Below are 24835 nucleotides of genomic sequence, written 5' to 3' on the forward strand. Positions count from 1 at the left end.
ATTTATGGAATGCTATTAGATTTTGTGAAAGAGCAATTGCATTTTCTCTGGCCTTTTTCTCGGTCAAAAAGCCGATCGTTCCGATTGGTATGAGGGAGTTTGATTATCAAAAATGAAATGTCGCGATATGTACAATGAATAGCGAACTGGGGAATTTCGCAATGCAAACATATTCAAATGGAATTATCTTATCCGTCAATTAATCGCACTCTCCCGGTTTTTTATTAATAATGTTGTAGTACACAGTGAGTTATTATGTATTGCAGTACCTATAAATAGAATGATGCCCTTAACATTGTGAAAGTCTAAAATCTATTTATATAACTAGTTTTAGTTTAACGAAACGGTCATTCCTGTCGCCCTATGGTAATAAATAACGAACTGGAGAATTTTGCAATAAATAAAATGCAAACATATCCAAATAATTAATTGCAGCTGAGATGTCCAAATGAGATATGCTGTGTCAGTGTGATGTAACCACCAATCAAACATAACAAACAAAGTACCCGAGGGCATGAATAACAACTTGAAAGTGGTCTTAGGTGATACGATATGCAAGATTATCTTAGCTGTTGGCATTGTAGTATTAACAGAAGACTTATTGATATTTCTTTTTTTTTTAATTCTTTAAAGGCTCACTTAAGGATAATTGCTTTGAACTGGGGTAAAAAATATCCATGTCATGGCCAATACCTATTCGGAATCATCACCCGGTTCAACCGGCTCTGGTTATTTCAGTGTGTGTTTGTATGGTCCTAAAACTCAAGGAAAAATGCAGGCATACAGGTGATGACATTTTTACTATATACAGAATTTTCAATTTTCTTTTAGTTTCTTTGTTCTTATTTGTTCTTATTGTTTTCCCGAATTCCTGGCGTGGGCCATAAACGTTTACTAACGTAACTTTTTTAAGTAGCGCCTGTTTTTCATTTAACTGGCTCCTGACAGACTTAACATAGTCGACCTGTCCATTTGGTCTGTTTGAATTGCGACATGCTAAGTGTGTATTTCGTGTAATTATTGAACTACTTAAACGGATGTGACAAACATCTCAATATTACTTACGTGACTTGGAGGCGCTGGATTCTGAAAAAAAATAAAGCAAATCCGTCATAAATTTATTTCCTGAGTCTAGAGACTTTCGGCTCTGAAAAAAATCACATATATTTATTAACTGGGTTTATAATATGTTGGTTACATTCGGTAAACATGGCAAGGCTTATAAATAGGTTGAACATACTAGTACACGTGTAGAAACTTTATTGTCTGAAATAGAATTATTTGAAATTCACCGGTTATTATACAATTTCTTTTTCTTTGTATTGTGCATAAAGCTTAAATATATGGTTTGCAATTTTTTATTTATTTTTCACATTTGCACTTAGATTGACAAACTGGTGGCATAAGCCGCAGAGGTATGCGCTTTCTTTAAACTGCGGCCTAAACTTTCCATGTCGTTTTGGAACGGTTGTTTTTAAACATACTTGAGAATAAAGACAAACCGAAGGACACACATCCATTACAGTAGCTAAGGTCTGAACACTTTATGCTCAAGTTAGCTTACATGTATCTATGTATACTAGCTTTTCATGATGTTATTACCTAAACAAAACAATCAAATATTACATAAACATCTTATTCTATACACGTGTATGGAAAATATATGACAACGACACATTCCTCACCACATAGCCGGAATCAACTTATTTGAGAGGACAATCAAGAGATACCGATATCTTTACAAATGATACTCTGGCGAGGAAACCTACTTTATTATTTATAGTTTTTATACATAAAATATCAAATATCATTTTTAGTCATATTAATACCCCAAAACTACGTCTGATTACACAAGAAAAGGTCGGATGAAAGAAAGATATATAGTTTAAAGTGAGCTGCGATCAATGGTAAATTGTAAAGATTTCATTACATGTAAATCAAGATACTGCTTTTCTTTTCACGAACAGTTTATTTTGTACTTATCGATGTCAGTACAGTTCATTCTTACTCTTAGATACTGAATGCAATTTTATGTTTAAAAACAATTACTTAAACAAGTAAATTTCATTTAAAACGGTTTTTGAAAAGAAGAGGGGCAGAACTTTATATTGGTATAATAAATATAGGAATGTGCAACACATACAGAGGGAAACACTGAAAAACAATGAAAATCCGAAAGATCGTAAGAAACCTTTCTTATGTAAACACATGTATGCTTTTCTAACTAAATTTCTTACACCAACGTCTACGCAGTCGGGAGTCAATTACTTTTTATAAATACTTAATTAATATGCAAAAATATATGACTTTTATAAAACATTATATCAATATATAAATTGAACACATAAGTGATCAAATGATATGAGCACTTATTGGACATCAGATACAATGAACCTGGTAAGTTCGGATTTTTGGTGTGCTTTTCGAAAATTTAAATATAAACTTATATGATCGTGTACGTTATTGTAATGTAAGAAAATGTAATGCGATCTAAACATATTGTAAATGTTTTTAAAAGAAAGGATGGTTCATGTAATGAACTATCATTAAATAATTTACATTTTATTTTAGAATAGCCAATGTCATTCCCAGTTTGTTATGTTAAAATGACCAATACATATTCTTCTGATTTATATTCAGTTCCTCCAGGTAAATGTTACATAAAGTCTAACTTTATTTAAACGGGTTCCGGCCAAAACAAAATCCAGGCGTTCTAGTTCTATCAGACGGACACAAGTTAGGCAAACCACGGAGTTATATTACCCCTAAAGACACTGAAATACATCAAGACAAGTGTTAAAGATCATATGTACAATTACCTGATCAGCATCTCCTGAGTACTTCCTACTATTCTTTTGATTTGCTTTTAGGATACCTTCTAAAACGTAGTCGTTTTTCAATGAGCCCCTAAAATGTATGTCAAATTCTACTGAAGACTGTTGTAAGTTGAAAGCTGCTTCAACCATAGCTGCCTGTTGTGATGTCAGCGAAGTCATTATGATACGCATATCTTTTAACTATAATATTGAAAAGAGAGTGAAATTAACTGTGTGACGGAAGAAAATAGATATATTGATTTCACAACACATCAGCATTGACACTCTAAAAGATGAAGAAACTAAGAAATAGAGAAACACTGAAAATCAATAAAACGCCCAAAATACGGTAAAATGAAATGTTGCAAGGATGGTTTAATTGCAAAAAATAAGATAAAACACAGGTGTGAATCAACCCAAAAGGGATAAAACTTTGAATGCTTCATCAATGATAACTGTTAAAGATTGAATAGGACGTCGTACATGATTGCTTTACTGGTAACTTCAAATTACATGTATTAATGATATTAATATAACGTACATTAACTCCTTAAGAGAAAAGGAAAATTTGTTTTCCATTTGAACAAATTCCCTATTACACTGTCGTTATTCCTTTGCGTTGCATGGCGTTATTTAATTTTTGAGAGTGCCAAATACTTCTTAAAAAATCTTGAAGATACTAGTAGTGATTCTACTGATTTAATAAGGCGATCAAGCGTTGCTACGTCGCTTCAATAACTTACAATGAGCTCATGTGTTTTGAAGCAGATCCACGCTAAAGCAAACAGTATGTATGTATGTATGTATGTATGTATGTATTCTATGTATTCTAGAAGTATGTATTCTATTTCGCCGAACTGCAATGCTGCTTGAAATGCACTGCACTCACCCTGAGTTGACAGGGGCTTTTTTTCAAGCATGACAATGAAAAAAGGTTAATATATATTTTTTAAATCGCTACAATTAACATTGAACAAGCAACTATATTTAAATGCAGACATAATTTAATACCGGCCATATAGAATTTGTAAACAACTACTGAATGTTAGCTTTGCACTAATTATAATTCACATGGGAAATCACGCGTAAATCGATGTTTATTTCTATATGCAGATTACTTAATTGTCACTGTGGTTATATTTGAGTGATATACATGATATAAGCAGAAGACATCTACTGAAATACGCATAAGCACTGAGCACAATTAGTGCCTTTTCTTTACTAAGTCTGTATAACATACTTGACAGACCATTCTTGCATAGCAAACTGGCGTTTCTGTGCGTTTTACCCATCCTGGAACTTTCATCTGGCATGGGGGTGACAGATGAATCGCATGCCATACAACAACTTCATTTTAGCGCATTAAATGAATGAACTGAGTTAAAATGACGTCATTACGGCGCATTATAGTAGGGAAATATGTGCTTAGAATGATGTCATTTCTCCGTTCTTCTTAAAGTTGTAAATTTATACGCTATGATGAAATGAGATGAATTTATATGAACAAATATCATATAAAGGTTAACCTTTTCAAATATAAAAAAAATATGACAGAATATGCAAGAAAAAGTATCTGACACAATCCGATATTCCGATCTGAAACGTAACGTAGGCTATTATTAAATAAATACAGAAAATATTCGAAAATCTGCCGAAAAATTTATTAAAAAACAAATTGATGTAAAGAGAATTAAGAAAGACGAGGCAGTCGACAAGGAGCGTCAAAGAGAACGTCTTTAAGTGACGTCCGGTCATTCCCTTTTATAATGTTTTTTTTTCTTTTTGTATAGGCTACTAAATGAGTGTGGATATATTACTGAATTTATTGAACGACTTGGATAAAATAAAAATAAAAACAAATGAAATAAAGAGGATATGGCAAACATATTATTTTAGTCGATTAGTTCAATAAAAAGCTATCAAGTGACTTGAATTAATATTATATTCATCATATACCAGAAATAAGAACTGCAAATAGTACAATTGTTCATGTTTCACTTTTCTCATTTAAGCACTTATACGACAACAAGAGTATCGGTCACTGGTTCGGATCCCATTATTAAAATGTCAGGTAATCCATATATTAATAATGAATTATACGACATATGGATGTCGGGAAAAGAACGTAAATTGCATGTTTGTATGATGGCTGATTTGTGCCATAAGTGTTTTTGCCCCGCGACCCCGCCAAGTGAAAAGTCAAAAATTAACAAGTTAAAATGGCGGGAGCGCGGGGCGAAAACACGCTAATTAAGCTGGGCGCGGGACGATGTTTAATAAATAAAACTTCGTCCCGCTGGGGCGCGGAGCGAGATTTTAGAAATAAAATGGCGGGGTCGCTGGACGAAAACACGCTAATTAGCGCGGGCGCGGGGCGAAGTTTTATGAATAAACTTTTTTATAAATAAAACTTTGCCGCGCGCCCTGCTAATTAGCGTGTTTTCGTTCCGCGACCCCGCCAAGCGATATGTCGTGAATTTACAAGTTAAAATTGCGGGGGGCTTAGCGAAAACAAGCTAATTAGCGAGGGCGCGGGGCGAAGTTTAATAAATAAAACTTCTTTCCGCGGGAGCGCGGAGCGAAATTTAAAAAATTAATCGTCGGGGTCGCGGGACCAAAACACGCTTATTAGCGCCGGCGCGGGGCAGAGTTTAATAAATAAACCCCGCCGTTTCATTTCTTAAATCTCGTCCCGCGCCCGCGCGGGGCGAAGTTTTATTTATTAAACTTCGCCCTGCGCCCTCGCTTATATGCTTGTTCTCGTCCCGCGACCCCGCCGTTTTAACTTTTTAATTCTCGACTTTTCACTTGGCGGGACAGCGGGACGAAAACACGAATGGCACAACTCAGCCGCCATATATTTGTTTTGTTTGCAACAATCGGATGGCATTTCATCACGGATTATTTTAAAATAAAAACAAAATATATTAATAAAAGTGCGAGAAAACAAGAACATTATTGTGGCCAGATCATTGTATTTATCTACAATTGGTCCATAAAAGATGCAGATGTTGCCCACAATTATTGACGAATATGTATCATTTTCTTTCTTGAGATTTCGAATCTGACGCACGTACCAGTTTCTTTACATCTAAAACACGCCTGTATTGGTTATAATGTAGAAAGGCAAGTAACAGACAAACGTATGTATAACTTGCAATGTTTCCAGAAACTAGATAAGTTACTGTTTGATACTTTGCCTATATCCAATTGATGTAAGTAACTGTTAGCATATGATCACCATAACTAAATATGCAAAATACTACGAGTATCCCTCATTTTCTGGAAAAAGGATATCTTGTTATAAAGATATCTGTTTTATTGATATTTTATTATTCTAGATAACAAACACAAAAAATGTACATGTATAATACAAAAATAGATAATAAGCTTTTGATTGAAAAGCGTTTGTTAATAAACATCCCTCACGCCTCCCAGCTTCTGCTCTGAGCGGTACTTAATTCTCAACACTTAAAAGTGCTGGACTCAATTATCACTAAGAACCAGAAAAATAAAAACTAAAGTGAAGTCCGGGTCAACTTTTAACTGCTACCGCACGGCACTTGACACCTGCTGTTTTGATGTTTAAATATCTGGAAACAAAGTGATCCCTATGAAGCAATGGAAAAAGCAGAATTACATGAAAAATGCATACTCGGTTTGATTGAGTCTGTACAAGAAGGATAAGTGCAACATCCTCCACACCCCTTAGCACCGGCATGAGCATTGAAACAAGTCGTGAAACAAAAATTCCTTGGCAATAACATTACGAATCCACGAGAGAAACAAAAAGTGTATATTAAGATAGTCATTTAATTACTTTCATTTACTATGATGATATAGAGGGGACATTTCTTGTTTTATCTCGTTCCACAAGAAATTAGCGACTTTGGGAGTCATTTTTACAACAATAGTTTGTTTTCAGATTTATAAACGTATCCATCTTTAACACCATTCCATTAGAATCATACGTGGATGCCAAATGTTTAAAGGTTTTCATTTTTTTATAAATCATTAATAACGTGCATTTACAGAAATAAAAAAATATATGTGAAGACATATGCGTTGTATTAAGCAAACTATGAACATTTTTAGCGACAGTTAATATAGAATATTTGTGTTATGTTTCCGTAAGATCATGAATCAAACAATGCGTGTTTTTAACAGAAATGGTTTTCATCTTCCAATTAATGTTTTTGATCATGGTTTCTTAAAACAAAAATGATAAAAATGATAATTTAATTGTAAAAAATATTTATACGCATACCTTTTTTAGTTCAGATATTGCCTTTTTGCTATATTCGTTGGCAAACATGCTTGCTTTCAGTATACATTCCATACGCTTGAAACATTCCTCCAAAGCTTCATCCGACAAGCGGTTATCAGCACTGTGCATCAACAGGTTTCTCACTTCAAGCAACTAACAAAAAATATGTTTGACATATAGTAAGTAGAAGAACAAAAACACTTACAGTTCTGCGTTTAAATGGCAATTGGACATACAAGGCTGAACGACTTATACGCCATTTTATCGCTGATTATGTTTTTTTTTCTTTACAACTACATGTACATTGGTAGCCTGAATTCAAGTAGCAAGATGCTTGTTTGAAATACGACAGAACAAGAAGTTGATTCTTCTTGTCTTTTTTATAAATTATATGAACCTGTTACTCTCAATTATTTAGCAAAAATGGACAAATACTATGTCTTGTTGTGAAAATAAAAGAAATAGAAAAGATGAAAATATATAATATTTAAATAGTCAAATTGAATATGTTTTACATTCCAACTACTATATCTTAGTTGTAACAAGTATCAGACATTTAATATATATTTGAAGACTTTTTTTATACAAGTCTTAACTCATACGGCCGTAAAAGTTAAACCAGATATATTTATAATTCTTGATTGTGTTAACAGGAGAGATTACTTTACGTTAATGTGTTTATTTATTTACAAATAAAGAAAAAATGCAAAATAGTTGCTTTAAGACACTTACTTCAATTTATGTTATCATGCTTATCTCAGAGTTGATGAATTATACGCAAAAGATAAATAAAGGTGAACAATGATAATACAGCTGTTTTGGCATATATGGTCACAAATTACCTTGACATCTGACCCTTCAAAACTAAAAGAAATAGGGATAATCTACAAATAAAAAATGCACTTATGCCGTTTCAGAGCTAGGGGCCTATGGTCTGTCGAGTTATTGGTTGGCAACAGTTTAGGTATACATGTATATTGTTAATGTGGTCTTGATCTTTGAATCTGCAACCAAGAAATCATAGGGGGTCGTGTACTGGCCGAGACCAATGTGTCTATGCAGTTTGAGGGCCAAAGGCCTATTGGTTGTCAAGTAATTGGTTAGAAACCGTTTTGAAATACTAGAGAAATGTGACACTAACCTTTAAGTCTACGACCAGAAGATAATAAATTTGACCTACTGACAAAGATCAATGCACCTATGAAGTTTGAGAGCTAAATGTGAATGTAATGTCGAGTTATTAGTCGGAAACAGATATGGCGTAGGTCAATGTGACGTAGAAAGTCAATGTGATCTTGACCTTTGACTCCTTCTGCTTCTCTAGTAATTGTGGAACCGACCGACCTACGGGCACTCGGACAAGCCAACATCTTTTTATTGCCTTCATTGCAATGCACATGGCATTGGTATCCTTACATATTTTCCACAGGAATTTTGACTTATTAAATATAAATAACCCTTTATCAGAAACAAGAGTTTTAGTTATGGTTAATTAAAGCATCAATGAACCAGAAACAGCTGCTCCAAATAATCCATTTGGCTTAACCTGATGGTGAAGGTCAATTAGTTCCAATATGTAGTTGTTAAACATGGCTACTACTCAAATGGTATTTTAGGGACATAACTTTGTTATAAGCAATGAACATGCTGCTTAATGAAATCGACATAATTATATAACTTCTAATTATTAATTCAATAATAAGATAAAATTGATTTCAGTCAGTGGCTATTTAGATAAAAACACAAAACTTTAAAAAAAATGAGTCAAATGGACGGACGGACCAATATGGCGGTCACATCAATTTCCATTGTAATCATAAAAGAAGGTACAGGAACTCATGTCATTGAATAAGTTTAACAATCACCGAATTTTAAGAATCAGGAAAAACTTGTGAGGAATCTTCGTGTAAACTATGGGCTCCTAGCCATCCACTTGACGTTTATTCTCTTATCATATTTTATTTCATAACGTAATCGTTTAAATTGACTCAATATTTCAAGAATATACGTCTACAAACATGAACACCCAGGTTTCGTAACGGATTGATATCTATTAAATTAATGTGTGAACACCAAAAAGTCCCTAGTTGTTTGAAGGCGTTGCTTAATTGACTCACCAGTTATAACACCATATACCGCAACATTTTATAGTTTAATAGATTATACAAAATGATTTTAATGACCTAAACTCATATTGCTTCGTAACAAAATTTGCAAAGCCGGCATTTTCCTTTGTACCAAACCACAACATTATTTTAACATTTATCCGTATGAAAAACAATTGAGTGGTTAATTCGGATGCCCTGCCCACAATATTCTCCCAACATTTACTTTGGAAATATTAAGCATAGTGCAGTATTGCTACGAGTTTTGGTCTTGTTCATTTTACCCACGTATCAATAAGCTGATTTATCTAAAGGTATATTCTAATATGATTGCACTTTCCGCGCCGATGATCAATGCATTAAGCATTAAGAAGATATTTTTCTTTAGAGTGAAATATGAAGTTTTATTATTTTAATTTGCGATAATGAAATGAAAAGAGAATATAAGTTGTGACTGCCAGAGAAAAACACCTGAGAGAGTAGTAGGTTAAAAATAAGTGTATACTTTGAATCCGTAAAGTTTCATGTTTATAGTGCTCATTTGACCGAAATACTACATTTCATTGATTATTTTAATGCTAACCAGTGAGATATTAGGTTTCATCATAGTGATAAAATCAATATCATTCACAGTTGATTTCCAAACCGTATGGGTGGTATAGCTCTGCCAAACTATATAAGCATACGTTTTTATTGTTTTGATTTCGTAAATGTGTGATTTTACATTAAAGTCAACTGTTGTAAAGACATATTTATCGATACAGACTATATTGTTAAGATTACTCCTCAATAATGACAACAGACTTGATTTACTTTCGTTTTCGCAGCGTTCGTGGAGACGTTAACCGTCTTACGTTATATTCTGCGCATGTGTTTTCCGTTGCGTTACAATGGGAATAGTCAAAAATTGCCGTATTTATACTTATTAGGTATTCCGGAATATGCTTAATATCACCATTGAAGTAAAGAAATATCCACTTTTTAGTAAAATAAAATATGTCTTTCTTCTCAGTGTGATATATAACACATCATACTCACTTACAACAAACAAATATCCTCTATTTATTTCATAAAACGTTTTTACAATAAAGTAATTGATAAATTAAAAAGCAAGTGAAATAGTAATACATACATCGTCGTAAATCCCATTATCTATACCAGTCTCCATATCTAGTGAGAACAATCTGCAATTCTTCATCAACTTGAAAATCAATGCAGCGTCAGTGTCTTCAGGCCCAGAATTTGGAAAATGATTTCTCTCATTTCCACGGAACATGAACATGCTTGCAATCTCCCAGTAGAACTTATCAACGTCTTCATTTTGTTCCGTGTCAACGAACAAAGGATTGTATTTTTGTTTACTCGCGAATGGGCAATTCGATTCCCCGCAAACAAAGCATTTTTCATAGACTACAGTTGTATTTGACAAGGTCACTTTCTTCTTATTTTGGTTATACCCTACACTTTTCTCGATCCTAGGGCTCCAAACAACCCTATTTGATTTGTTTACATGTTTCTCCCATAACATGTCTAGGATGGTTTGGCACAGATTTGATTCACAACAACCTGGAGATATTTTCCACATTTTTGTCCCCTTTACTGTTTTAAATGTTAAGTTTTGTGTATTGTTGAGAAATTCGGACAAATGGTCAAGCTGTTCCTGTGAAAAAGAACTCAGAAATTTTTTCAACCTTCTACTGGTGGAAACAATGAGACATTTTTTTGTGATAGTCAAACCGGAAATTGCTTTCGTCCAATTGGCTGCCTCTTCCTCTTCTTTTCTCGACATTGCCAACTTTCGATCACGCCGATTCTACAATAAAATTGCAATTATACATCATTGGATTATGATTTACATATAACTTTTTGCAATAGTTATAAGCTATATGTACATCAATGCAAACAAGCAATTATCATAGTATTGCAAGCAATCCATAAGTCCCCTACCGGTTAGAGCCCTAGCAACATTCTGAAGGGCCATTGGCCATTCAATTATGTTTCTATTTTAAGTAAATTTGTTGAAAAAGTTCTTTAAAAGTGATCACAAGAAACAGTTTTTATGTACAGACAGACAGACGGACTGAAGGACACTCTAAAGTTTTTTTTTAAACATCCCTGTTATCAAAATATAACATTTTTAAAAGCAAAATTTTTAAAAAGGAGATAACTCTTGAAATAAAGATGCAAGATGTCATTCATGATGTGAGTGTAACAAAGAACAATTAGTAATGAAGGTATGAATAATGAATGTTTATTTTGAATTTGAAGTAAATGAAAGTTAAAAGAACGAATAGGAAAAATTAAAAGTTTAAGGAGGAGATTATTCTGAAAATGGATGCTAGATTTATAAAACCAGCAGATGTCATCAATTTGCGTGTGTTCTGGAAGTAGTCAAGTAGAGTACTCTCGTCAGAAAAGCTAGACATCACGTTATCAACATATAGGTCTTTCTTAAGTATTGCACTCACCCAATTATGATCATTGGCACTCAGATGCTTGGTTAAAGTGGCATGAAGTATAAATGGTGAACATGTGGCACCAAAAAGCACGGACTTGAATCTGTATGTTGTAAGGTCACTATTTGGATCATAAATGTCGTTCAACCATAGAAATCGTGTGACGTCACGATCATTCTCGTTGAGTTGTATTTGAAGAAAAGCCTTCTCAATATCTGTGCAGACGGCATATCTGTGCTTTCTAAAGTTCACTAAAATACTTGTCAATTCGTTGATCTCAGGAGGGGTTGATTCAAGGCAATCATTAAGACTGGGTGAATTTTTGTTTTGACGACAACTACAGTCAAACACAATACGGATAGGGGTGGTGGCCGAATGTTTCTTTACTCCGTGATGTGGGATATAGTGCACGGGACGCTCACTTGATAAAACATTCACTTTCTCTATAAATCCTCTCTTTTCCTGGTCTTTAATTATGCCGTCGTACTTTTGTAGTAAAGGGGGGTCTTCACGTAGTCGTCGTATGGTGTTCTGAGTTCTTCTTAATGTGATGTTATAGTTGTCGGGTAAATTAGGGTGATCAGGTTTCCATGGCAACGAAGCAGTATACTTGCCATTTTCAAAGGTAATGCAGTTCTTCTGATAATTATGCAAGTAGTCAGAAGCCTTTTCTTCTGCTGCGGGTAAAATGCCGATGGATTCTAATTTCCAGAATCGCTCAAGATCATCATAATCTGGTGCAGATGTAATAATGTTCATAATGTAGTTCGTAGCTGTACTTGATGACGTCACCGGAAGTGGTCCGGACAGAAGAAAACCAATCTTTGACTGGACAGCTGTCGGTCCGTCGCCCCGTATAATACGGTCTCCAATGATCTCCCAATATCTATCCGCTCCAATTAGTAATGATATGTTGAATGTGTCAACTTCCGGTACTGGATGGGCTAGTTTCAAACCTCGTAAATATGACAAATGTGTAGCAGCTCGTATTTGGTTACGTAAAGGTACAGCAATGGACGGCACAATTAATACATCGATGGCAATTTTCTCCGAGTTGTCAGTTATCAGGTAAACTCTGGCGGTTTCAAAATGACCTACTTTCTTGGACTCCGCCCCGAATGCAGCCAGATGTACAACTTCAGACCCGCGTCTCTGTAATTGTAGTGTTTCGGCGAGTTCATGAGTAATAAATGAACGCTGCGCTCCTTCGTCAAATAAAATGTTTGCTTTAGCACAGGCGTGACCGGAAGTAACCTCAGCAACAGCAGTCTTCAGTAATACGTTGTTTCTACTTTGTGTTGCAGAATGTAGAATAGCCGATTGTGCACTGGAACCGGAAGTAAGATGCGTTGTTGCTTCACTACCGGAAGTAGGGACGAAACTTGGAGCCGATGTGTTCAGTGAGCTTCCGATACTCTGATCGCAAATGCTGGTATGGTGTTTCCGGTTGCATTTTCTACAACGGTGTTTTGAGCGACAGGAAGCAACAATATGTTTGCCTAAACAGTTGAAACACAGTTTCTTGCGATGAATTATGGCTTTTCTCTCCTTAGGATTTATGATGTTTTTACAATCATTAGCAAAATGTTTTTCACTGCAGAATGGACATTGGGGGCGTTGGGGTATTTGTACTTCTTGTATGTGCTGAAAACTTTTCTTCTTTTGTGTTGGTCTTGTGCTTGTAAGGAAAGATGCAGTTGCCAAATGTTCATATGTAGTCTGTGTTGGCTGGCCTGAGTCTATTATATTGATCTCCATCTTTAACGCTCTCCTAAGTTCCGGAAGTCGCCATTCACTCCCGCCATGGTCGCGTGTCATGTTCCGCTTGATCTCCGCCGGAAGTTTTTCAAGTATGACCGGTATAAGTAAATTTCCAAAGGACTCATGACCTTGACCTAGGGACTGTAGACCACGATAATTTGCCTCCATCTTTTCTTGAAACGGTCTTAGACTGGACAGTTGAGAAGTTGGTCTAGGTATATCCAGCAAACCTTGCATGTACTGACCAAAACGTTCCTTGAGTAAATGTATAGCTTCTGAATAGTTTCCATGTGTAACATTCAAACCATCAATCACACTGGCAGCATCGTCGGACAATAGAGTTTTCAGATAGCAAAATTTCTGCACCTCAGATAGTGACATGTTGTTATGTATACTTGATTCGTAACAATCCCAAAATGTTTGCCACTCCAAAATGTCTCCAGTAAAATTTGGTAGTGTAAGCTTCGGAAGTTTATGAAAATGTGATGCAGACTGAATTGAAATGTCACTTACGTTATTAGCCGATGTGCTATTATTTCGGTTTCCGGAAGTTCCATTGGCGTTACTGTGCACGGGTTGTGCGGTCTCATGGTTGTTACAATTTAGGGGCTCCTCAAGTGTGGTATTCTCAAGGGTAATCTGTGGGGAACGGGTGATCTCCACGGCAGCGCAGTGTTGAGCCTCCAAATCTCCAATGCGTAGCCGAACTTACAGCATATAGTCCTCAGTCTCGAGCTTCTCGGTCTCCATGTCTACCTCATCTACCTGCGACATTATCTCCTCGTTGATCTCTTCCAGCGCCATAAGTTTATTACGTACAGTTTCAAGAACGGTAGTAAAGTGCGTATTATCGCCCGCATATTCTTCTAATTTGCCAAGTTGACGTGTTATCACAGCCTTATGTGCACTTCTTCTCTTCTTAATTCTCAAAATATCCATAATTTCTGTTTTTGTCACGGCACCAAAATGTAAAAGTTGTCAGTGAAATGAGAAGCAACTACTTTGCGTTGTGTCTAAAATGATAATGTTTATTAACGGTAAAATAACAATGCAACGGAAATGACGTCGTATGAACTCTTCTTCCCGCCAACGTTACGTTGTCTGCCTGCCGTTCCCGCTAACGTAACGTCGTCTTTACGACACCTTGTCATAATTATTATAATGATGTGGGAGTTTGAAGAACATCCTATCATGATTGAAAAAGTTGGAGTAAAAATTACCAATTTCTCAAAAAAAAGTCTAAGTTCAAAAGGGGCATAATTCTGGAAATAGTCTTGCTAGAGTATTGATTTTTCTCAAAAATGTTGAGTGATAATAAGAAACATTTATATGAAGTTTGAAGTAGATACATTCAGAAAAAAAGAAGTTATTAAAAAAACAATATTTTTTTCATAAAAATTTTAAGTTCAAGGGAGGTAATTCTGATAAATTTTGTCCTAGAGTTGTAAACCTTGTCACATATGATGTGGTTGATGACTAGCAACTTATATTTAAAGTTTGAAGAAAAAATACCTTAAGAAATAAAGAACTTATAGTGAAAAAACTTGAAAACTAGAATCAGAAATCTTGAAATTCAGTCTATTTGTTGCCATAGCAACCATAATTTTCAACATAGGAAGATAAGAAAAGGATGTTCATAATTTCCATACTGCCATCTACCCATATGTCATGTTTCATAAAAATATTTTCAGTACTTTTTGCGTTACCACTGGATCCAGGTCATGTGTAAAATATGCCATATTTTCAGTCGATTTGTTGCCATAGCAACCAGAATTTTCAGCATAGGAAAAAAAGAAAAAGACGTGCATAATCTCTATACGGCCATCTATCCATATATTAAGTTTCATAAAAATATTTTCAGTACTTTTTGTGTTATCGCGGGATCCAGGTTATGTGTAAAATTTGCCATATTTTCAGTCTATTTGTTGCCATAGCAACCAGAATTTTCAACATAGGAAGAAAAGAAAAAGACGTGCATAATCTCCATACTGCTATCTATCCATATATCAAGTTTCATAAAAATATTTTCAGTACTTTTTGCGTTATCGCGGGATCCAGTTTTGTGGACGGACGGACTGACGGACGGACAGACGGACGTTCTAACAGGAGAGTAATTATGTGGCTACTCTATTGTTCTCTCTATTGTTCTTTTTAGCCACACAAAAGAAAATAGCCACATAAAAGCATTACGGAATGAATGACATCAAAGAGAAAGAACAGTTACCTATTGTCCCTCTAGCCACATAATTACTCTCCTGTGAGTGCGGACGGACGGACGGACGGATGGTAAACCTAAAGTCATCTCCGGTAAACCGGTAGGAGACTAACAAGCTTATAAAGAAATTTACAACATTCATGTGCCACAGATTAAACTTTTTAATTTGCTTAAACTTAACCTGCGACCTTATTGAAAAAAAGATTCATAAACCAACATAGATTGTCAAGACATAAATCGTTTAATTGTGTTACTTCAGTTGATATTATAAAAAACACAAAGAAGAATGACGTAAACGTTCGGAACAGTCGTTCTGCGCATTTTAACCTGAACCGTGTATTATCCTACAATAATGCACTCAAAATGATATTTTATTTATTTTCTAATGTTTTTATTCATATCGTATGAGTGTATGTTCATTACTGAATTTTTGAACGATTATCCAAGAAGAGAGTGTAATATTTGATTTTTCTGTTAAGATAATTAAATATTTTTTATCAAATCTTACAAATTAACCCCTAATAGGGTCTCATAAAGGGTTATCAGGGTAGACAGTTTCACGGGGAAAAAGTCATATACAGAACAGACAATTGTTTTGAAACGGTCTTTCTATCTTGGCTCCTGTATGATTAAAGTAGACTTATTTTTTATTTACTATATTATGAATATGTCTTTATAACAATATTAATTTTCAACAGTAGCTGTTCACGTTTTAGTAATAAGTCATTTTATTGAAATAAATAATTTTGTTGACAATGCTAAACATTTTATTTTTTAAAGTATGCTAGAAGTATTCTATAGATTACCGAAAGGCACGACACAAGGCACCCGATAACACAAAATGTACTGATACCGCTTTTAAAAACCTTTGTCTGAATACTTGATTGAGTTTAATAATGCGAAAACAAGTTTGCTGTTACACGGAGGCGGGAACGGTTTCGGAAACGGGCTTCGGTTGAAATCATATGGGACATAAAACACTTTATTACAAGAACTTTACTTATTATAAAATAATGTCTGAGACGGCCAGGATATAATCAAGAATGTCATCGAGATATGTCCAATGCTTAAAACCTGCCAACAAAACCTGCAAACGTATAAATATTTGTATCAGTGCATTTGTAAACTTGATGTTTTCATATCCGTTACTTTGATATTGCAGAGAATCCTAGGTTGTATAGACCGATGGCTGACATCTCTCGGACTTTGAGATCGTTATCGGAACTGACCAATTTTAAACATGTTATTAATTAATTTAATTCAGCATGAATATCTGAGCATATGCTACGACGTTAGTCCAACCGGTGCCGGGCAAAACTATTAAAAGTAATATTAGTTCTGTAGTTTTAACTATTTTAAACACAAACTGATATACATTCATTAGGTTAGATAATAAAAAAATACTTTTCTCCTGGCCACTCACATGTTCACGCAAACTCGTTTTATTAATTAATTGTAATAGGTGTTAAAACCGGAAGTCTATCTTTCTTAATTCTTTATTTGGATAATATCATGTTATTGAACGAGTTTAAAAGTTTACTAATGAACCTAAACGAGTATAATTTTCTATTTATCAATGCCTAAAAATGAAGTATTTTCAGGTAAAACAATCATTCTAACATTGCCGACTGTAGTAAGTTGTTCTGCTTTGTTTCCATAATGTAAGTGACGTCAAGTCAAAATAATGCATGGATGTGCCATACAAATTTTACGAATTCGCAAAAGCAAAAAGGGTACTTTATTTATCAAATAAGCTAAGGCGCTGGATTTAAATAGTTCGCTAATGTTAGACGTGTTAAATATACAGGCGCGACGATGAAAATATGGACTTTTTTCCCCTGTAAACTGTTCTTCCTAAACTATGCGATAGAAAGAAAATTACATTCTGGTAGGTTCAATGACTAGTTTAATCGAACAGAGGTCTCGCATAATATAGTTTTATTTAACTCGTTTGATAATTTGTATTGAACTTACACTCAATCAATATGCTTACAGACGAAATTAATTTAATGAGCGCATATAATTTTCACACTTTGTGATTTTGTTTTTCCGCTAGAAAATATATCTTATAATTAGTATATGCAAATAACACATTTTTCCTGGGACACTTACTAGCATTGATTCTAAATAACCATACACATTTTCTTTTCTTTGTGTTTCTTTTTCTTTTGTTTAGATATCAACAAATAAGTCAGACATATATATATCAAGAAATAACTTATTTTCTATTTACTTCCCCCGACTCATATCCATCTTAAACTTATATTCTTATTCAACACTACATTTATATTTCCATTACATTTACTGGTATTTAAATTATCTCATCATATTTACAGTTTCAAAGATACAATCCTTATAATCTTCAAGTAAAAACTACACCACATAAGAGGTTTTACTTAAACTAGCATTTCTCAGGAAAATATATCTGAGATTTCTTTAACCTAGACAAAAGTAAAGCTTACAATAATAAGGACAACAACCAACAATCATTCTGTCTTACTCGTAACAAACATGTGTCTTCTTCCAGACAAGTTTTCTCCTGAAACGTATGTTTCCAGATTGTTTTTTTACGTATTCAAACGTCCTTGGTGTCATATATCTGATACTTCTGGGCACATGTTAATATTTACTAATCCGTTCCCGTCTATACACAGACATATTCAGACCAACTAAGAATACCTATTTACCAAACATTTCTTAATCATTTCTTAATCGTTTGAATAGTATCAATTCACACATTTTAATGATATTCAATGGAATAAGGCAGTACGTATCTAGCTATTACGTTTTATAATAAAAGGTGTTTTTGTGACTGTCTTGAAATGAATCATTTAGATGAAATTGCATAATGATCCGAATTCTGCTCCAGTTGTCTAACAAGAAGAGAAAGGAAGCAATCTGATAAAAATCAGCTCTAAATCACGCTCCGCCTTTAGATCTGAGCCTGACCATATACGAAATTATTTCTGGTGACTATTCACACAGCCAATCATCGGCCGATGTGGTTTCAAATGCTGGGACGTAATATTCACCATTTCGAGAGCAAACATGTCGTTGACCATATAGCCGACAAGTAAACAGGCAACGCAATATTTCCCATTAAAATTGACTCTATTTGTTTCAAGTTATTTGTTAAAAATTTCTTCCAACATTATTTTTTCTAACAAAAATCAATAATTTGTTTAACTTCCACGTATAACAGTATTTTGATACTTATCCTAATGCCTATATAAAAATATTTTTGATTGAATGGCTAAAAATAGCTTTCTTGGGATATCAGGATTATAAAGAAGGCGAAACATATACCGTCGTCATCTATATGAAAGAAAGAAGTAGATCAGAAATTAAGTCAGATTGAGAAATGAAGTACCGTGGTATGAATGCGACAAAGGAAATATTTAACATATCTCAAGCGCTGGTGTTAGTTGTGTGTGCGATCGTGTAACTGAAATGATACGTGTGCATGTCGTAGCTAATACGGGCACAGTTAGAGGACTATTACTATTACATCTGTAAGTAAAACGGGTGCATGTGTAAATAAATGCATGCACGTTATACTTATAAATGCACGCGCAATAGTCTTAACATGCCACTGTTATAATTGCGTTGTCTGCGCTGGCAACATTAGGCTTACAAGCGCACCTAATACATAGACATATTAACAATGTGCGTTGTATGTAATATATTTTAGAATATTAAGCCAAGATAAAGACAAAATCAAGGCACAATGGATTAATCAATAGGACATATCGACAGATTAAAGTATAGCTGCTTCTTTTTCATTTGAAATGACAAAAATGTTGAAAAGTTGAAATATAGTTTATTCGCTGGTGTACTTACAGAGGTTTTATTATCTTCCTTTGAATATGTTGATATACACGCCGGAGATATAATTGTTTGATTGTAACAACTTACTTGTTCCGTAAGTTCCGTCTTTTCTTCACTGTGATCTTTTCCTCTTTCATGTCCCCCTTTTGTTGGATCAATCTCTTTCAAAGACCGTTGCGTGATCGCTGTCTTGTCATATTCTTCATCTTGAAACCTATCACTGTTTTCCTTATCTTCAAAACATAATTTTGAAATCTCAAAATCACCACTCTTAATCGTTTGCATCATATTGTCATGTCCATCTAGATTTACCTCTGTTCAAATTTTTAAAAGAATAAAATAATCCCACTTCAAAAGAACACTGTACTTATCGTCACAGCCAAGCTCACCTTTGTCTTATATTTTAAAGTCCTAATAGTTTAAAGTCAAAGAAGAAGAATATTGTTTTCAAGAATCCCCCCCCCCCCCCCCCCCCAAAAAAAAAAATCTTGGAAGCAATGCCATTTATTCATTGATCACTTACAATCGGTACTATTATAAACATATCGCTTTTGTCATAAGTATGTTTCTGTTTCAGTATAAATAAAAACAGTCCATTTTATTGAATAAAAACAAAGACTTTTAAAGCAAAATTAAAACTTGACTATGACGGTCAGGTCACTTTGAGATCATAGTCAAACTAGAAAAATACATTCTCTTATTAATGTTGTTTATCGAACTTCAAGTATAAATAAAACAATTAATATGGTTTTGACGGCAAAAAAATTAAATAAAAACTGTAAATAGATAATAAAATTTAAGCAAATTTAAATAGTTTTTAAAATTAGTTTGCGTGTAAGAACGAATCATATTAATTTTGTGAATATATAATAATATTATGACAATGTAAGCAAATCATGTTAAATTTTTTTTATATTCAATGTCATGGTCATTTGAAATATCAATGTCATAATTGAATTAATCCACATATTGGTTCTGTCATTTTTTTTTTGAAGAAGTAAAATAATTAGTTAAATCCATACATACGAAACAACGTTTAAGAAAATTAGCAAATTTGTCCTTTAATGTTAATGTCAAATAATGATCAAAGTCAGTTTTGTCCTTTAGACTGTTGCATTCTGTCCAAGAATTAAGACAATCAATTTATTACTTACAAAGTTTTAACAAATAATGGCAAGCACTGTAAGATAACAATGATTTAACAATTAAGATCATATATGACTCAAGGTCTAATAAAGTTTAATTATTAAAAGCGTTGTCCTAAAATTAGTTGTGTTCTAAAATGTCCAATCATTTGTTGGAACCGATAAAAATAAAAGTAAACAAGCACGATTCAAAATTTTACTATCAAGTTTATGGTCATGTATGAGTTAAGTCACGATCAAATTGATCTTCTTGGAGGACTTGTCCAAGGATGAAGACAACTCAGTCATAAACACCAAGCCAGGTGTTAGCAGGGTAAAATAAAATTTAAAATTAAACCTTCAAGGTCAATATTATTTATGAATCAACGTCAAAATCATTCTGATTTACTTTAAGTTCTTGTTCAAAAGAATGCTCTGTCAAAATAAGTAGACAATCGATAAAGAAGTAAAACATAACGCAAATGTTAACGGCAACGACGAGAACCACACAATGAATATAGTAAACCCGCGAATTTTACTTTTAAAATGTAGAGTTTAATAAACTCAAACTTACCATCTGTTTCGCGATTCACATTTGACGAGCAATTTACTTGAATTGATAAATGCGGGGCATGAAATTCTGATTGGAGTTCTGATTTCAGTAATTGTAGACAAGTATTAAGCTCATTGTTGCAGTCTCGCTCAAAGGATGCGTTGTTTTCAGACTTTACATTTTGAGCTGTTAACGATAATGTAGCCCTCCTGTCTTTATGGAGTGGTTGCACGTTATCATTTTGCTTTGCAACGTCGATGTTGAGAACCGATAAATATATTTCGACGAATGAGACTAAAAATATAACAAGAAATCTGGATCCTTTAAATCAATTTATCAAAACAAAAATAATTTGTGTTAATTTGTATATGCAATATAACTGTATCACATATTGTATTAAATAGAATAATAGCCCTTGAATTACATTAGGTTTTACTATGATTGCACAATCTCACAAAATTGCGGTTAAATGCAAATGATGGTCAAATACAAAAATCGAAGATTGATATGGTTTTCTGTATCAACGCATTTCATTTCTTCTAACAACCAAAATGGCATGGTTAAATGGTAGAATCATGGTGGTTTTACCGAAATTAACGAATCAGATATTTTCAAGTTAGTACATTTGAAACGTTGCAATATACAAATGTACTGTCAAAATAAAAAAAATACGGAACGTAATATTTTATATTGTCAAATGATAACAAAGTTTCTTACTTGATTTGTCCAAAACATTCCAAAACTCGCCTTTATAAATAATAGTTTCAATGTATGACTTTTCTCCATTGACACATTCGGCTAATGCTTCATTTAAATCTGTTAGATGGTTGTGGATTTTTCCATTAGTATGTTCCCTAAACAAGTTGGCAAGCGATTTAAAATTACTACATTTTATATGCAGTTTTATGCATTTACGTTTAGCGCTTTTGATTCTCCATCCTTTAGAAACAAATAAGTGAAATGTTTCATTGACTGCCGTTCTTAGTCTAGCATATAAATTGGGTGGTATGCTGGATTTGAGATCATTGTTATGATTTATGACCTCTTCAAACAACTTTTGTAAAACATCAGACATCTTTTTTTCTTCTTCATCACTGACATTTTTTAAATAAAGAAAAATGTCAACTCCTGTAGTAAGAAATATAGTATTAAATCGTTAATGGAACAAATACCCAATAAGTTTGAGTATAAATGTAAAGATATTGAAGAAACACATGTAACACAAAATGTGTTATTTGTGTTGCCCATTCAAGCAATATCGTTCCAGTATAGTGTTTGTCAAAAGAAAGTGTTTTACTTTGATAGATTGACTGTTAAATACATTTTTCATTTCCGAAAGTCGGTGTAAATGCATTAAGAAAACGACAAAAAATGTAAGTAACGAAGTTCTAATGGAAAAAAGGTTAATTTATAAACATTTTTCTCAACAGAAAAAATAGAGGCATTATTTTTTTTCTACGGCGGATGCGCATAAATGTGAAACTTGTTTTTTTTATATGTAATCACAGAAAATAAGACTAATGAAATACAATGGGCATTTACCAGGAACAAGAACATTGTTCGTATCTGAATCGATTCCTGAACTCGCCCTTTGGTCGATTATGATTTCCAATTTGTCGTTTAAGTTTCTCAAACTCTTCTAAAACTCTTTCGTCAACTGTAAAAAAAGTTTAAGATAGGTTGACACAAATGTAAGAATGTTTTATCGGATACTTATAGTATTTGTATATCATTTTTCTATCACTGTATGCTCATATTTTTAAAACAAATAATCTTTATTTATAAACAAAAACAACACTATAAAATTGGTAAATAATGTTTGGAAACAATTGCACAATATGTTATATTTAATGTATAAATGTTACGTACCATGGTCAAGTTTCTCGCGCGTTTCTAAAACGTTTTCGTCAACTGTAAAAAAAGGTTCAAGATATGTTGACACAAATGTAGGAATGTTTTATAGGATACTTATTGTATTTGTATTTCATTTTTCTATCACTGTATGCTCATATTTTTAAAACAAATAATCTTTACTTATAAACAAAAATAACACTATTAAACTGGTGAAAAAGGTTTGGAATCAATTGTACAATATGTATATTTAATGTAAAAACGTTACGTACCATGGTCAAGTTTCTTGCGCGTTTCTAAAACGTTTTCGTCAACTGTAAAAAAAAAATTCAAGATATTTTGACACAAATGTAAGGATGTTTTATCGGATACTTATTGTATTTGTACTTCATTTTTCCATCACTGTATGCTCATATTTTTAAAGCAAAACATCTGTATTTTAAAACAAAAACAACACTGTTGAACTGGTAAATAAGGTTTGGAAACAATTGTACAATATGTAATATTTGATGTATAAACGTTACGTACCATGGTCTAACTTTTCATGGATGTCCATTTCCATCAAATAAAACTTACGCATTTCGTCAAGCGTGTCGTTAAGCGAAAGAGATCCACTTTCTAATTCCTTGATGATTATATCTATCTCTAGCTTCAAATCGTTGTCATCGAGTTTCTCCAAAATTCTACCAATGATCGTTTGGACCATTTTAAATTTGCTTTCAAACTCCAGATTTGTGATTTCCGCGTCGTTCATGTGACAGAGATCATTCCGTATTTTTCGCAAATTTTTTATATCCAACTGATCTAATTCATCCAAATCACAATATGAAAAAAGGACTTGGCAGTAAAGTAATAAATCCCAGTTAGAAAGCACTGTATCACCGGTGTTTGGAAAGAGGACTTTATACTTCTTCTTCGAAATGTTTGACTTAATTATAATTTGCTTTTTACTGTTCAAAAATGATGCAAGTGTCCATTCGTTTGGTTGAGAGTCCCTTGGTTTAAGATCTTTCACATGCTTTAATAGAAGATATTGACATGCTTTTGTCCCACCTTTACTAAGCATGAGGCACAGTCTGCAATGTTTTTCAGTGCCGGTCGTTGACATATTGACAAAGTCTGAATTCTAAACAAAACGAAAATAAGGGTTCAGTTATGTTAAGTAAGCCATTTTTGAACAAAAACTGTATGTTGAATTATCATTTAAAACAAAACAAAATAACTTAACGTTTTAAAAAATGTAAAACAGATGAAAGAACAAACAAGTGTTCCAGTTAACTTATGATAATATGTTTGACTCATTTTAAATACTTCCTAACACATGTTTTCTTTTTTATTTCTATAAAATCTGTTTTAAACGTTTACTTGTAAACTATACTAAATTGTATTCATGCATAAAGATTGATAACGCAGTTAACAGTTATGCAAGAAAATCGTTTAAAATGCGTCTGGTACATGTTAATGCATTTAAAATGTGCCTTAACCCGCTTTTGTAAAACAACTCCAACACTAGAGGTGTATCACAAATAAGGAAACACCTTTTATAGATAACATACCTAGAACATGATTACCCTGAAACAAGTGACTTCTAAGCTGTCTGCATGATTCTATTTATTCGTTAATTAATTTTATCTAAATTTCGGGTTTAAGTGGCATAACATTGTCATAATCATGATATTTGTTTTCCGTTACAATAAAATCTATGGCATAGTGAAAATATTACAAACCATTTATTAAAATATAAATAAATAAACGAACATTCACGCGTTTTTAATTCATTTCAAAATTACATTGTATAATTATCGCCGAATTCCACACAGTACTAATGTTCAGTTGAATTGCTGATTTGTGATCGCAAT

General features: G+C 33.4%; 1 protein-coding gene across 1 annotated transcript in view; it reads right to left on the reverse strand.

Moving 5' to 3' along the window:
• Positions 1-22773, reverse strand: part of LOC132721591 (uncharacterized) — a 28467-nt gene extending 5694 nt beyond the window's left edge. The window contains exons 1-8 of the mRNA XM_060705912.1: positions 22668-22773; positions 21843-22253; positions 21147-21419; positions 19536-19681; positions 10321-11001; positions 7084-7236; positions 2820-3017; positions 1066-1086 (exon numbers count right to left, since the gene is read on the reverse strand). Coding sequence (XP_060561895.1) covers positions 1066-1086; positions 2820-3017; positions 7084-7236; positions 10321-11001; positions 19536-19681; positions 21147-21419; positions 21843-22200 — 1830 coding nt within the window. The 5' untranslated portion in view covers positions 22201-22253; positions 22668-22773. The remainder of the gene's footprint in view (positions 1-1065; positions 1087-2819; positions 3018-7083; positions 7237-10320; positions 11002-19535; positions 19682-21146; positions 21420-21842; positions 22254-22667) is intronic.
• Between the last annotated feature and the right edge of the window lie 2062 nt (positions 22774-24835).

The sequence above is a fragment of the Ruditapes philippinarum genome, unplaced genomic scaffold, assembly GCF_026571515.1.
Source record: "Ruditapes philippinarum isolate M1 unplaced genomic scaffold, ASM2657151v2 ctg2242_1_1_1_1, whole genome shotgun sequence".
Taxonomy (NCBI): Eukaryota; Metazoa; Mollusca; class Bivalvia; order Venerida; family Veneridae; genus Ruditapes; species Ruditapes philippinarum.